Source organism: Colias eurytheme, chromosome 1 (genome assembly GCF_061535395.1).
Source record: "Colias eurytheme isolate Ceu_HAF_F1 chromosome 1, ilColEury1 Martin Lab GWU primary, whole genome shotgun sequence".
NCBI classification, from domain to species: domain Eukaryota; kingdom Metazoa; phylum Arthropoda; class Insecta; order Lepidoptera; family Pieridae; genus Colias; species Colias eurytheme.
Genome location: NC_142980.1, coordinates 7,350,951 through 7,365,705, shown reverse-complemented (window position 1 = coordinate 7,365,705; position 14,755 = coordinate 7,350,951). Strand labels below are relative to the sequence as shown.

At 31.3% G+C, this 14,755-nt stretch overlaps 1 protein-coding gene across 1 annotated transcript in view; it reads left to right on the top strand.

Annotated features, from left to right (window-relative positions):
* The window catches only part of LOC149911082 (LIM/homeobox protein Lhx2-like), a 30,070-nt gene extending 16,627 nt beyond the window's left edge, over window positions 1–13,443 (top strand). Inside the window, exons 6-7 of the mRNA XM_090102606.1 lie at window positions 11,342–11,577; window positions 11,899–13,443. Of these exons, the coding sequence (XP_089958732.1) occupies window positions 11,342–11,577; window positions 11,899–12,129 (467 nt within the window). The 3' untranslated portion in view covers window positions 12,130–13,443. The remainder of the gene's footprint in view (window positions 1–11,341; window positions 11,578–11,898) is intronic.
* The last annotated feature ends 1,312 nt before the right edge of the window (window positions 13,444–14,755 follow it).

Below are 14,755 nucleotides of genomic sequence, written 5' to 3'. Positions count from 1 at the left end.
ACATAAACGCTACAAATTAAATAACTAGGTACGTAATGCTTAGCTAAAACAATGCTACACGCTTAATTCCAATGAATTTATCATCATTATTATAATGAATAAAAATAATCAATGAATACAGATATTAAATTCCATAGACATTTAAAAATTAAAAATAAAAGTGGGCGGCAATTTTCCCGCGCTATGTTGACAAAACAACGCCAGCGAAGAGCGCGCGTGACAGCGATAATGCAAACTTACTAGACCCTTGAAAACTTTTCGTGCCCTATCTGTTATCGTGCCATCATTATGCTCATTTTGCACCTTTGCATAAAAACCCTATCATTATTGGCCGAGCAGTCAAGATATTAGACTAGACTCAATTAAAAAGATACTCGATAAGCGCAAATTTTTGGCAGTATGGATAGTTACTATTTGTTAATAACTGGGTATTTGACCTTGATGAATTTGGTATAGACATGACTTACTCCAAATCCAGACTTAATATTCGCTTATCACGCTTATCTAGGTAATAAGCACAGGTAATAAGGCAATTTTTGTTATTATACAAAAAAAACTTTATACCCATTAAAGTTTACAAATATTCAAAAACTAATTACATCTGTGTCTCGGAAGTTTATCCTATCATTGTATCAAATAATAACTAAACGTCTTTAAACTACAAAGAAACATGCAAACAAAGTAACCTCTTCGCTTTCCCATTAACAATCAATTATAAGAACATAACCGCGGACCTCCCACTAGCCCAAAATTTATTAATTAGGCCATCACCTTCGAACAAAAGCAGATGCACGTTGTATTACGCGAAACCGGGACTATAAGTTAAGTCGAAATTTTAATTAACGAAATTTAATAAAACTGTGTAATAGACCGAACGTTGCGTGGAACTAGGAACGACATTCTTAACTTTATCTGATATCCGATCAACGAATAGGAACAGAAAATTGGGTATTCCTTTGAAATTAAAGTTAACTGTATAATTAAATACGGTCATTAAGAATTTATGCGATTATTGGAAGTCTGATTTACCTAACTTTTGTCGATCTAAATAGGTATAGGTGCGGTTGCTATTATTGACTAGGTATTTGTATTTTGGACTAGGTATATTATTATTATTTATATTGCACAAAAATAATTAAAATTGTTTGTTGTTTTTGGTAAATTTGAAAACTTCAGTATTTTTTTAATTAGACAGAACTTCGAAAAAATGGTTTTGTGAAAATTATAGTTTGCCCTAATAACATTAATTCACTTACACTGAAATGTTAACTATTAGGCAATTTATTTATTCTTTATTTTATCATTTATTCTCTTTTTCATATTAATTTTATTATTTGTAAGTGATTTGTAAGAATGTTGTAAATTATTGTTAATAATTTTTTAAACGTAAACGTTATGAATTTTCTTCAACAAACTTTAAAATAATATAATACCTAAATACACTGACAAGTTTATTTGAACTAAAATTCGTTCAATATCAAAAGCAAAACAACAAAGAACTTTCTTTTACATTTTTCTGCAAATTTTTCTCAACTTTAATTAATTTTATCGATAACAAGAACGGAAACTGTTTTTTAAAAGATCCTTTGTAAGAAAAAAGCATAACTCATAAACAACTTTCCATTAATTAATAAAGTTAGTTATTATTTATTCTTTGGACATCATTTACGTACCTTTATTTTTGCTATGTTGCAACAAGATGAAAAATAATAATCATTTTCCGACTCTATATGAAATATCTAACTGCAAGTAGGTTCCTTCGTTGCTTAGTGCAAGACCAACAAAAAATCAATTTGTAATCTATACTAATATTATAAGGCTGAAGAGTTTGTTTGTTTGTTTGTTTGAACGCACTAATCTCGGGAACTACTGGTCCGATTTGAAAAATTCTTTCGGTGTTAGATAGCCCATTTATCGAGGAAGGTTATAGGCTATATTTCATCACGCTACGGGCAACAGGAGTGGAGCCACGGGGGTGAAACCGCGCGGAGCAGCTAGTCTACAATAAATTGCATGCTGTAAATGTAATGTTATTTTGTTATTCCATGTTACATCATAAGATTTAACGATAAATAAATGGAAATATTAGTTCATTTTCCAAACGACCTGTACAGTTGTAACGTGTTACAAAGCCCGGCATTTTCATGTTTACATTTATCTTGATTAACCTTCCACCCACACTGCGTTAAGAATTAATCGTGTCTAAAGAGCCGCCAATACAAAAACTGTATTCAATATCATCAATCGTTTGACTTTACAAAGATAGTTAAATACCCAGTCACCTGTCGTGCCACAAAAACTACATTTCCGTTACTTTCTTTTTAATCAACAAGTTAATAATTAGCTGTGTATACTATTAGTTGTAATTAATTGGATTATGTTCAGTTATTATAGCCAGTGAGCGCGATTAGTTATATTTTATATCCATGTTTGTGTGAATGTTTTCCTTATGAGAGTGGAAGGCAAATAAATAAAAAATGTTATCGTAATTAAAATTTATGTCAATGTTTAACCACAGTAAACGAAACAAAACTTAATAGGATTAAAAACTGACGTAGTTTTTTCGCTCTACATAGAAATAAATGAGCTTGTGGAAAGTTCAAGGTGTCGATTTATAATACAAATATTAATGCTGCCATTTCTTTGCGAAGATGTGAATATAATAGATAATATTAAAAAACCACTTAAATCAAAGTGCGTAAAAAATTACTCATAACATTGAGATTGATTGATATATGCAAGTAAATAAAGATTGATACACATACATGATAAAATTTTGTTTCTATTTATAAGTGACTTGACGGACGGCTTTCGTTTCACATCAATAACTCTTTACAAGGTTTACCAAAAATTTATTAGACTTCGTGTCCGAAGTTATAGAAAGAAGCGGAAAAAATCAATAATAGCGCCGCAACAAATATTATTGAAAAAAAAATAACATCAAAATCTGATTAGTATAATTATTATAGCTCTGATTCCCATTGGTACCTAGTATCTATTCTATCTACCTACCTGATAAAAATCTCACTCATTGATGACATATGAATTCGTAAAATCAACTTTTAATTGAAATAATATGACATCTAGAAATTTCGTAATCATTAGCAAGAATTTTTTTTCAACACAATGCAAAGTCCTTAATCTAATCAATACACAATTGAAATCAGAACAAAGACCGCGCACCAACTTATTTTCATAATTTGTACACGCTAGTGCTCGCCAACGAGGGCATAACATTGGGGCGCCTGTCGGCGCAATAAAACACGTATGCCTCTAAAGCTCCTTTATTTTTTTTATAACCAGTCATTAATATCGAAGCCTTTACGACCGCGATGCTTTATTACTGGATTTTCGAGAGTAAAAAAGAACACTTTTACGTAAAGTCGGTAACATGTTAATTCGGCCCATAAAATGAAACATCAACATCCAGTCGTTTGAATCTAATTCGTCAATTTTATAGCGTGGATAACTGCTCTCGATAGCGACATGTTATCTGAGTTCTTAAATCGAACGGTCTCGTAGAATTTATAATTATTCGGTATATAACTTGTCCCTTACAGATATACTTATATGGGTATTTATAGCTCTGATTCCCATCGATTCGAGCTTGGTTAATCTTGGTTAATCTTTATGTTAATACTTGATTATGGTTGGAAGACTTATTTAGCAATCGTATAATTCGAACAGTAATTTTAAAGTAAAGTCAATTTCAATAATATCAAGAATTTAGAATGTTGACAAGTACTTGCGAAGAGTAAATTAAAATTGAAATTTAAGAACGAACAGATAATGTTTTTTCTGTTATTTCTTATGAATGATTTGCATCCAAAGGCACGAATTTTTATTTAGAACGTTGCCAAATCTAGCGTGTCGCCTGCGAAGCCACATCCTATAGGTTTTTTCTTGGTGACGGGAAATTTAGATCGACGCTACAATTGTAGATCCGGTTGTGGTCAACTATCGCGGAGTAAACTTTTTAAGATTTCAGAAGGCTCTTAGCAGAATCAATAGACTGTATCGAAAAAACTGCTCTCAATTTTTTATTTCAATATCTCTTTATCGTGAGGAATTATGATTTTTTAAATGCCAGTACCGGTACCCTAATAACATCTTTAAAGAACTATGAAACATAACCTTAAATTATATTTAATTTGAATGAATAAATTTATGAAATATGATGTGTCATTCTGACGCAGTACCAAACTATTATAAACTAACTAGAGATATCTTAGGTGCAGCGCTAATAGACATTAACAAAATGGACCTTAATTATTTAATAGTATTTTACAATTCCGATGTAAATTGATAGATAAAACAAAAGCTGTCTAAGTTTTGGATTCCCTTATCGATCCTACATTTACGTGCGAGGCACCTAACCATCACTTATATGCCTGTCAAAACAAATAGGACGAAATGATAAATGCGATGATAATTTGACATGTTCTTGATTTCCGACGATACCACAAAACAGTGGAGCTAAAAATACCATTTATTAAATGTTCTCCCCAACTAAATTGAATTCGTGATAGTAACGGGTGGGATGACACAGGCTGCACGCGGCCTATGCGACCAGCGATGCAAGGAAATATTATTATTATTATGAGGAAATTAAGTGTGCTTAATAGAAGGCAATTATAGTAGTACAACTCTTGTTGCATTGTCTACTGTTCAAAAGCTTTGTTCGTTTGATCAAAGTCGTCGAAAATGGAATTTCAAATAAATATTCCCGATATTTTAAAATACATTTTCAACAATACACCTCGAAATAAATAAGACTTAAATCCGTATAAATGCAAATATATATCATATTATATGTAAAATTGTTTCATAGTAAAAAGTCAAGAGTAAAAGCCTGTATAATATGAAACAAATAAAGAATGTTAAATAAAACTTTACTCGTTCACCGTTATAAGGTATTAAGGTATTATTGAAGATAATAAGTAACCGAGAAATCACGAGCATCTGTAATAAACACATCAACATTGCACTTAAACCTTGTTCAATGAATAACATCGGACTGCAAAAATATTTAATTTTCTATATCATTCGTAGTTTCTTTATGGATGGAATTCCAACTTTGGCGTAATAATATTTTATTACTTGGAAGGTTTTATAAGCATGTAGGTATATAAAACCTAAGAGGTATCGTTAGATTCATTTGATTGTGGGAGTGACACTGAACGTTTCTGATGATAAATGTTTTTTCAAAAATGAATTTGATGTGTTATATTTTCAGGCAGTGGGGTTGATTTTCGAGTAACTTTTCGTAATTTAAACTATCGCTTGTTCAATGTGTTCTTTGAAACACATTGAACAAACGAGGTCTATAAAAAAGCGAAAAATAAGAAGTATAGGTAAACCAGAATCTGATGGCAATTAGGGAAATCAAAATTTTGAGTGTGCAACCCTAGGGAAAATGGACTGAACGATCTTGATATTGCTTATTTTTTATTTTTTTATCAATATCATTAGTCACATTACATAAGTGGACAATACTCTACTTTATAATGAGATATCCACTTAATATTATGTAGGTACCTACATACTTACATGTACATATAATATACATATTACTTTTATATAGGTAATACATATTATTATTTACACATACCTATATTTTTATATTCATTATCGTTATGCCGTTTGAAAGTATGGATGTAATGATAATGCAGATCAAATCTAGATTGCTTATAATTTTTTTATAAAATAAAATAAAAATAAAATAAAACTATGTTTATTTTCGTAAGTATTATCAGATACACACATTATAAAATTGATTTGGACAGCTTGGACTTGACGAATAGCCGTATTGGAAACTCCTGTAATAGGTTTTCATAAAATTATATTGTAAACAACAAACAATATTATAGTGACCTACATATAATATTTTTAATTTAAAGTATCAAAACGGGTAAGTTCAATTTACCAATAAAATTTTCAAAATTGAAAATTGTGATGTGTTTGACCCTTCTTCATAGAATGTTTTTCTGTACACATTATAAACAACACCTCTTGCTTGTGATCGCAGCGGCTTTTTCGACATTTTCGAAGATTTTTTAGACAAAATCCTTATAATTATTCATCAATTACAAAGAAGACAAATAATTTGACAACCAATTTGATGGTTGTCAAATAAAGTTGCCACATGAAAATCCTTTATTTATTAAATATAAATATGCCATCAGATTCTGGTAGACCTATACTTACTGTGAATTTTGTCTATTTTGTTTTGATATAAAAATTGACTATTTTGGCGTCTAATACCTTTTTAAATAGATATTAAAGTTTTGAGTGAAATATTTTAAAGCTATATTATATTCATTCATTTTATATTCTTGTCATATAATGGAGGATTTGCAGGCTTATTCCAAAACGTGTTATCCAATTATTCACTGATCAAAGTTCAACACAGAATACTATTATCTACCGATCGGAGTATTAGTAAACAATATCTCAACTAGTTGTTCAGTTGATCAAATGTATTGTAATTAATACGAGTTATTACATTGCTAATTGGTAATTGAAAATGTTTTGATATTTAAAATGTAACAAATTATTGAACATGGAGTTTATTTAAATTACTAGCTGTTGCCCGCGACTTCGTCCGCGATTACGTCGTTTTTCGTCATTCGTCGTTTAAAAAAAATACGTGACACTTTATTTTTGAATGTTCTTAATTGTCTCTTATAAAAATAAACTACATTAAAATTGAATACTCTGATAAGAAAATCTTAAAATCGGAGGACATCGAAAATCTGAGGAAAACATGAGTGAATTTGATTTAAATTCTACATTACTTAGTAATTCAAATAATAATCTAAATTAAATGTAGATTAACAGTTTGAGCGCATCATTATATAATATGTACCTAAGTATTAAATTACGTTAGTTTACATAGTAATTTTACTAAAAACACGATGACTTTCTTTCGCGCTCGGTACAACAAACTAAGCATGTTTGTGGTACGTGGCCCGCGTCACTTGACCCCCTGCGAGTTCCCCTCCGTTACTATGCGAAAATACATTCGTCGCCCTACTGTAGGAAAAATTGCAAAATTTTAAATTCGAGAAATATTGATTTCTTGTATTCGACTATTCGTTGTAGTCGAATATAAAATATATTTGAAGAAACTTAGGTTGGCCTTCAGGCAAAAGGGATCCTATCAAATGATAAACTTGACCTTGTATCTTAAAAGTAAGCATGAAAGGATCCTCTGATAATTGTTGAGCACCAAAGGATAATTTAAAACGCACTACTATAAGAGCGAATATTGTCTAAGAACTGTTTAGATTGCACATGTTCCTCTAAAAGTAGTGATTTCAAAGGTTCTGGTGTATATTCAAACGAAAGCCGACTCCTTACTCCTCTTTAAAGCATTACAAAAAGAACATACTACGTTAATATCGCCTATACAGAAGATGATCTGTAATCAATTGTGAGGTTATAAGCAAACCCACTTTTATATTTGTCGGACCACACCACCGAATTCGTAGATTGATCTTCTATGTTTACCTCTTAAGTCATTAAGACTGTCGAAATCTGTCTACAGTAAGACGGGCCTCTCGCTATTCGTCCGTTTCAAGAGACCAAATAGTTTCAATTCTTAATCTTTCATTAAACAAACTTATTAATCGTACTTGTCTCAAATAATCTTGTCTCAAATAATGGTAATATTCGCGTCCCTACTCTAGTCATTGCTTATGCTCATGTTCATCTTCAAGAGATCGAATAATATTATGGTGCACCCTATCGGTCCTATTTGTCAATCGGTCTTCATATTGAGTAAAAGTTTCAGATTATCGAGATAAAATATGCCATTTGCGATCAGCTGTGAGACGTTATACCCTCTCAGTGAAGGTTTCGGTCTCACAGGATAGTACATGCCGTTCGCGGTCAGCTGTGAGCCGCAATTCTCGTTGTGAAGCGGTTTCAGGTTCTCGGCATAACACAATATGTTGTTTTCGGTCAATAGTAAGCCTCTTACCTCTAACGATCCTTGAGAACTCTTATTTCTCATTTTCTTAGCTTTGCTCGAATTTCGATATAAAGATTTTTTAGGTGGCACTGATGCGAGTAAATAAAAATTAAGTTAAAACGGACTGAGAGTGTTATAATCATCAATCATCATCATCATCAATACATATAATAAAATTGTGGAAAAGCGATGTCTGTACAATGAAAATATGTAGAAAAAAATTAGCAGGTGTTATTATTAAATCGATCTTGAACCCAAAACTGTAGTTAAAAATTTTTTTGTCTGTTGGTCTGTATGTTTGTGCACGCTAATCTCAGAAACGGCTTATCCGATTTAGATGCGGATTTCACTAATATATTGTGGTAATGTTCATTTAACAGTTAGTGTTTATTTCATGTCAATCGGTTCATAAATAAAAAAAGTTATGACAATTTATAAGTAATCACGGCGAACATTTGCTAAGGCATTCTATTGTACACTGTACAGTGTATTTTATTTTATTACAGTGTATTTGTTTATAAAACGTAATTTATCTGTTAGACGCTACAGTTATTCCTTTACATGTCCAGATGATCATATCAAAATTCCCCAAGGGTTTGGGGGTAAGCTGAGGTAGTAGGGGGGGCGGGGTCAAATTAACATTATGGTTACTTCTAATAGGTAAATTTGCCACACAAAATGCCCTTTAAATTATGTCGTATTATATTTTTAACCCCCGACGCAAAAAGACGGGTGTTATGTGTTTGACTGCTATGTATTTCTGTGTGTGTGTGTCTGTCTATGGCACCGTAGCTGGCTAACAGGTAAACCGAATTAGATGCGGCTTTTTTTTGTCAGGCAGCATATTTTCCGACGCTGGTTCTTAGATAAATTGTATCGAAATCGGTTCATCCACTTATTATACCTACATAGGGGTAAAAGTGGGAATGAAAAAAATGACATAATAATTTATTTTTAAAGATCGTTGGGAAGTTTATGAAATTATTTATTCCTTTTTCTATACACTTTTCTTCGTCTAAACGGTTAAGTTACGTCTCTCTCTCTTCAGCCTTTAGTTACGTGCGTGAGACAGGAAACATCTAATTTGGATTTGTTGCTGGATTTGATAAAAATTGAGTATCGATTAAGCTGATCAGTGGCTACACCATACATTATTAAAAACACCCATTTAAGAAAGGAAGGAAATAGAATTTGCTCCTCTCCCCCCCTGGTTCCTAAAAAATAATATGACATAATTTAAAAGAAATTTTACGTAGAATTAGTTAGGCATTTCTTTTTTGATTTTCGATATTATAATATACTAATCATAATTTTTAATTACAATATTATGTAGTAACTATTTGGTATAGGTTAGGCATTTCATTTCTTGATTTTCTTTAATAAGTTGGTACGTAAGTTTTTTAGCTCAGTTTAGTAAGAAATTTTAATAACAATTCTTTTAATTATTTATGGTAGTACGTATTTACTCAATAATTGTATGATTTACACTATTAATACTATTTTAACATTAACACAAAATATAAGACTGTGAGTGTGTAAAAATAAATCCAGCTAGTTTCACATCAAACTTATGTTTTTAATTAGGTATACGACATGAAAATATATTAATTACCAAGCAATAATCATACAGGTAAATACTGAACAAAAGTATTAACAGTCAAAGTATATTTTTACTTACAACCATCGAGATATATGTACTACTACATACTATCTCGATGCTTACAACATGTAAATGATGAAGGAATAATAATTATCAACGAACTAACCTTTTTGTATTATTGTTTATAAATATAAATTCATAAACAATAAATTTATAAAGAATAGAAAAAATTCGACCACTTAAGAATGCTGGTTCGAGTCCCGCCTCGTTATCGAATTTTTAAAACACGAAGATTTTTAAAAATGTAACCAATGAACACAATCAATATTAGATTAACTGTAATGGTGTCTAGTTTGACTTAAAATAATAAACATCTACCCTCACTTTTAAAAATGTAGTATATTCACACGAATTATAAGCGCACCTTATAGGGAAGGGAAGATATGGGTTAAAGAGTTAAATAAATAAATAACATAATTATATTTAAATTATTAATTTTTAACATTGTGTTCAGTAGTGTTAACATGTAAATTGATTTGATTTTTACGAAATCTCATAGATGGCGCTGTTTCAAATTTGTATACTAATAAATTCATTAAACTGATTCTCTGCCCAAATTACGTAAATGACATAGTTTTTATTGTGTAAAGCTAGATAATAGCATCGCTTACCCGAAACCAACATTTAAACATGAGTCTTTAGATTGTACGCTGTCGTAATACACGGAATACGTAAGAAAAAAGAAGGTTCACAGCTCCTCCCCCGGAGGTGATAGCATGATAATATGTTTAAAAAAGCCTCACCCGACCTTTTAGTAATATTCATGCAAAATTTGAAGTCAATCTATGCAGTACTTTTCGAGATTAGCCTGGACAAACATACAGACAAACAGACAAACAGACAAACAGACAAACAGACAAACAGACAAACAGACAAAAATTCTAAAAACTATGTTTTTGGCTTCTATATCGATTATAGATCATGGATTATGTATTCTTTTAAAAAAATATTCAATGTACAGTTTTGACTTTCCTACGATTTTATTATATGTATAGATGACATAAGTACTTATTGGAAATTGGTTATAGATTTCTTGTGCCTTTTATACAATATTAAATCAAATTGACAGTAAATCGTCTAAAGGTCCCAAATTTCCTATTATGATATAATAAGTAGGTATACATATACTATAGGTTGGTACCTAGCACTACAAAATTTCAGACTATAACTTTATTTGATTTACATTTTCGATCTATTACTGAATGTAATGTTGCTGTATGAATAATGTTTTACTTTTCTTTATACGGCAACACGAATGTATGAGATTGACGTAAGCTGTAGTACGTTTATCTACAGCTTACGCCAATCTCATACATTCGTAGTCTATTCTATTGAACGCTACGCTAACAGAAAGCCACTTGACTAGGGGGGCTGATATTCTAACATATACTTACGTTATACTCGTACATACCGTACTTTTAGGTAAGCACGCCTAACCTGACGCAATTGAATCTCCAGCATAAAGGACTCCTCGTTGGCCTTTAGCCGGCCAATTTCATGTAAGCTGTGGTTTTACCCTCAGTGCTCCGCTCCTGTTGGCCTTAGCAAGATGATTTATAGCCTATAGCCTTCCTCCATAAATGAGCTATCTAACACCGAAAGAATTTTTCAAATCGGACCAGTAATTCCCGAGATTAGCGAGTTCAAACAAACAAACTCTTCAGCTTTATAATATTAACTGTATAGATATTGTATCTTTGTTGCAGATATCCTACACCGTGGCGACTTATCCTCTTCCATGGAGTCCTTGGCCTATGACTCGTCTGTGGCATCTCCCGGGAGCGTGACCAGCCACACGCAGCGTACGAAGCGCATGCGCACGAGCTTCAAGCATCACCAATTGCGTACTATGAAATCCTACTTCGCAATCAACCAGAACCCTGATGCTAAGGACTTGAAGCAGTTGGCGCAGAAGACGGGCCTGTCGAAACGGGTGTTGCAGGTAAATTGCATTTCTGCAGTGTTAATTTCTTATGAAATACCTAATTGTGTTGCTTAATTAACTATATACCATTACTACGTCAACGACAAATAAAATAAGATTGAGCTAAGATAAGCCAGAGGAGTAGTAACGATACAGAGGAGATGTTTAATGCTCAGATAAAATTATCGGAATTGTGAATTCTCGGCTTTAATTTGGAACGCTTAGAGCCATTTTTAATGAAAATTGTGAAAGTTGTATGCGTGTATATCTTCGGAAAATTAAGCAAAAGTATAATTAAAGTTATAACAAACAATATATTATGTGATCTTTTTTAAACAGGTTTGGTTCCAAAACGCCCGCGCAAAGTGGCGTCGAAACATGATGAGGCAAGAAACAACCGCTCACGGTCAGATGACTCCTAATGGCAATGGGGCTCACGTCAACGGGAACCTGGTGGCTGGCTCTGTCCCACCCAACGTGGGCCCCATGATGATACCAGAACCACTCCAATCCATAGAAGACCTGCGCGTCCATACACCTCACCCGATGGCTTTCAATGAGATGTACTGACATGTAGTCACATAATACTGAACTCAGAAAACTTTTGTTTGCACCTTCCCGTTACTAAATAGAAGTAAGTGAAAACTGCACCATAAAATAACCGTATAGAAATCTAATTTTGAAATATTTTCTTAATCTCACAGCCTTTTATGTAACTGCGTGGTTATAGAAAGGTACATGCGACCCCTATTATTATCGTAAACAAAGTAGATATTAATATGATGTTGTATAATTAAATTATAAACCAAATAACTATATTCTGAAATTGTTTTAAGTTCCACGTAGATATTTATATGGCAAAGTTAATTAAGTTCAAATTATTACGTAGCTCTACTATTTATTAAGTTTAAAAATAATCGATTATTTATTTTGCTCCTAAGTTATTGTTATCTATTATTATTAAATGTATGTGAAAATGTTTAATTTATAGTTAGTTTTAGAGTTAGTGTATATTGTATAACTACCGAATTATGCATTCCGTAGATTTAGTATAAGGTTTTATCTCTATGTAAATACAGTGATACTAGTCAAACTTGTAGTAAGTAGGACTCAGAACGTATATTTCTATGAATACCTATGGATATCGTTTAGATAATAACAGTAGTTACTGAACATATCTTTAATATAAATTATTTATAGGTATATGTGCGCATGAAATGGCGAGGAGGTATATATTAAATTAAAACTACTTTCTACTATCGATTGATATCTTTTTACTTGCTATTATTTTGACAAGGTTGAAGGTGGTTATAATTTCCCAACTATTGAAATGAAGTAAGAGATACAAAGATTCTACTAGCATACCTACTCGCAAATCGCAATCATATCAAATTACAGAGTCTACCTATAGGTTACTTTTTTAGTTCCTTTTTTGCTTTCTATTAATTTCTGGCAAAGTTTGTGGCACGTGTTATTTTACTTGTGATTCAAATAATGAAAATGAGTATTATTTACGATATTTTCGAACTAGAGCTCAATAAAAAGAGGCATGAGCTTATATGACATGAAAATACTTACTCGTAGATTTTTATCATATAAGGGCCAATTTTTCAATGCTTGGTTAAAACTTCCGTCCAATAAAGTAGGTATTACACGATACTATTAAAATGTCACGTAAACTGTCAAATATGGACAATTAGAATACGTTTTTGAGATGGTAGTTTTATACATTATTCGACGAATAAGTTTTAACCAAGGATTTAAAAATCAGCCCTTAAAGAAAATAAAATATCTCGTAACATTTTAATTAAGGTTACACAAGATTGGTAGAAAAATTTCATAAATTAATATATTTCCCGTATTTTAACATTTTAAAAGTTATAATAGGTACCTATAAAATATCAGTTTTGAATGTGAACAGTTTTAACTTCATCACTTGTGTGGTTAGCATTAAAAATAATAAATTTATGAAGCAAACGGGAATCGGTTATTCCCTGGAAATTGTATAATATTCCACACATTTAAACCTAAGGCAATTAATTGCGAAACCTTTAAGAATTCTTACGTAAACAACACTTATGCGGTAACAGATGAGTTGCAAAGCTTCGTAAGTCATTTATTCTTAATTCACTTTGTGTTTATTAAATTTGCATTTTAATAAAAGTTGTTCATACATTGTTATACTTGATTTCGTTTGCGTTCTTATTATTATTGTGTTGTCACGATGCTATAAAAGCGAACGAAAAAGCTTCATAACACACCATTTTTATGTGTTAAAACCATAGGTAAAAACACATAAAAATGGTTAAGTCAGTTTATAACTGAATGAAATGGATTTTTACGACCTCTGATTATTCGATTTGTCTCCGCTCCAAATAGCTGAACAATTAAAACCGAAAAAACAAATCAATTAGACCTTAATGTAATTCAAGTGTTTTGAACGAGTTAGCGTACTCGAGCATCCGGTATGTAGTTGCAACACACCTTATTCAGGTTTTTAATACGAAATATTTGTATCAAAACAATATGCCCTCATAAGGCTGTATGTTCACTTTGCTCGCCACAAGCTGCGGTGTGAAAGCTTTGGTTAATATCGACCGCGATCTAGTGAATAACCGCCTTTATAATTTGATTGTTTTCTATAAAAATGTATCAGTGCAATGTTTTGTGTGTACTCTTAAGTTTCGGTTTCAAGGATCGATGAATGCGAAAAAATTCGAGTTTGTTACTATTGAAAACTTCTATAAATACTTCTTATTTAAATGTAGATTGAAGATGGGATATTTCGTTAAAATATTAAAATACTTATTTATCTAATTAAAATGTAATAATACAATAAAAATTAATTTTGTTTTTTTCGCTACGCCACTAGACAATCGTTTGTAGGAATGTATTTTCATAGATGTTAACTCGATAATTGGATTATGTTAACTGTACATTAATATTATTAAAACTATAATTATAAATATGTAGTAATTGTATAACCTATTTATATACCGAAAAGACCTTAATATATAAATGAAAAATACTAATTATTTTATTTACCTTAGCTATAATTTAAGTACCTACCTACTTAAATCTAATTTCTGTTATTTTATGAAAATGAAATACAATTGCGAAAGTAGATATTATTTTTATATTTAGCCAAGCTAATTATATTACATAATAGTTGAAATGTACTCTAGAAATGTACGAA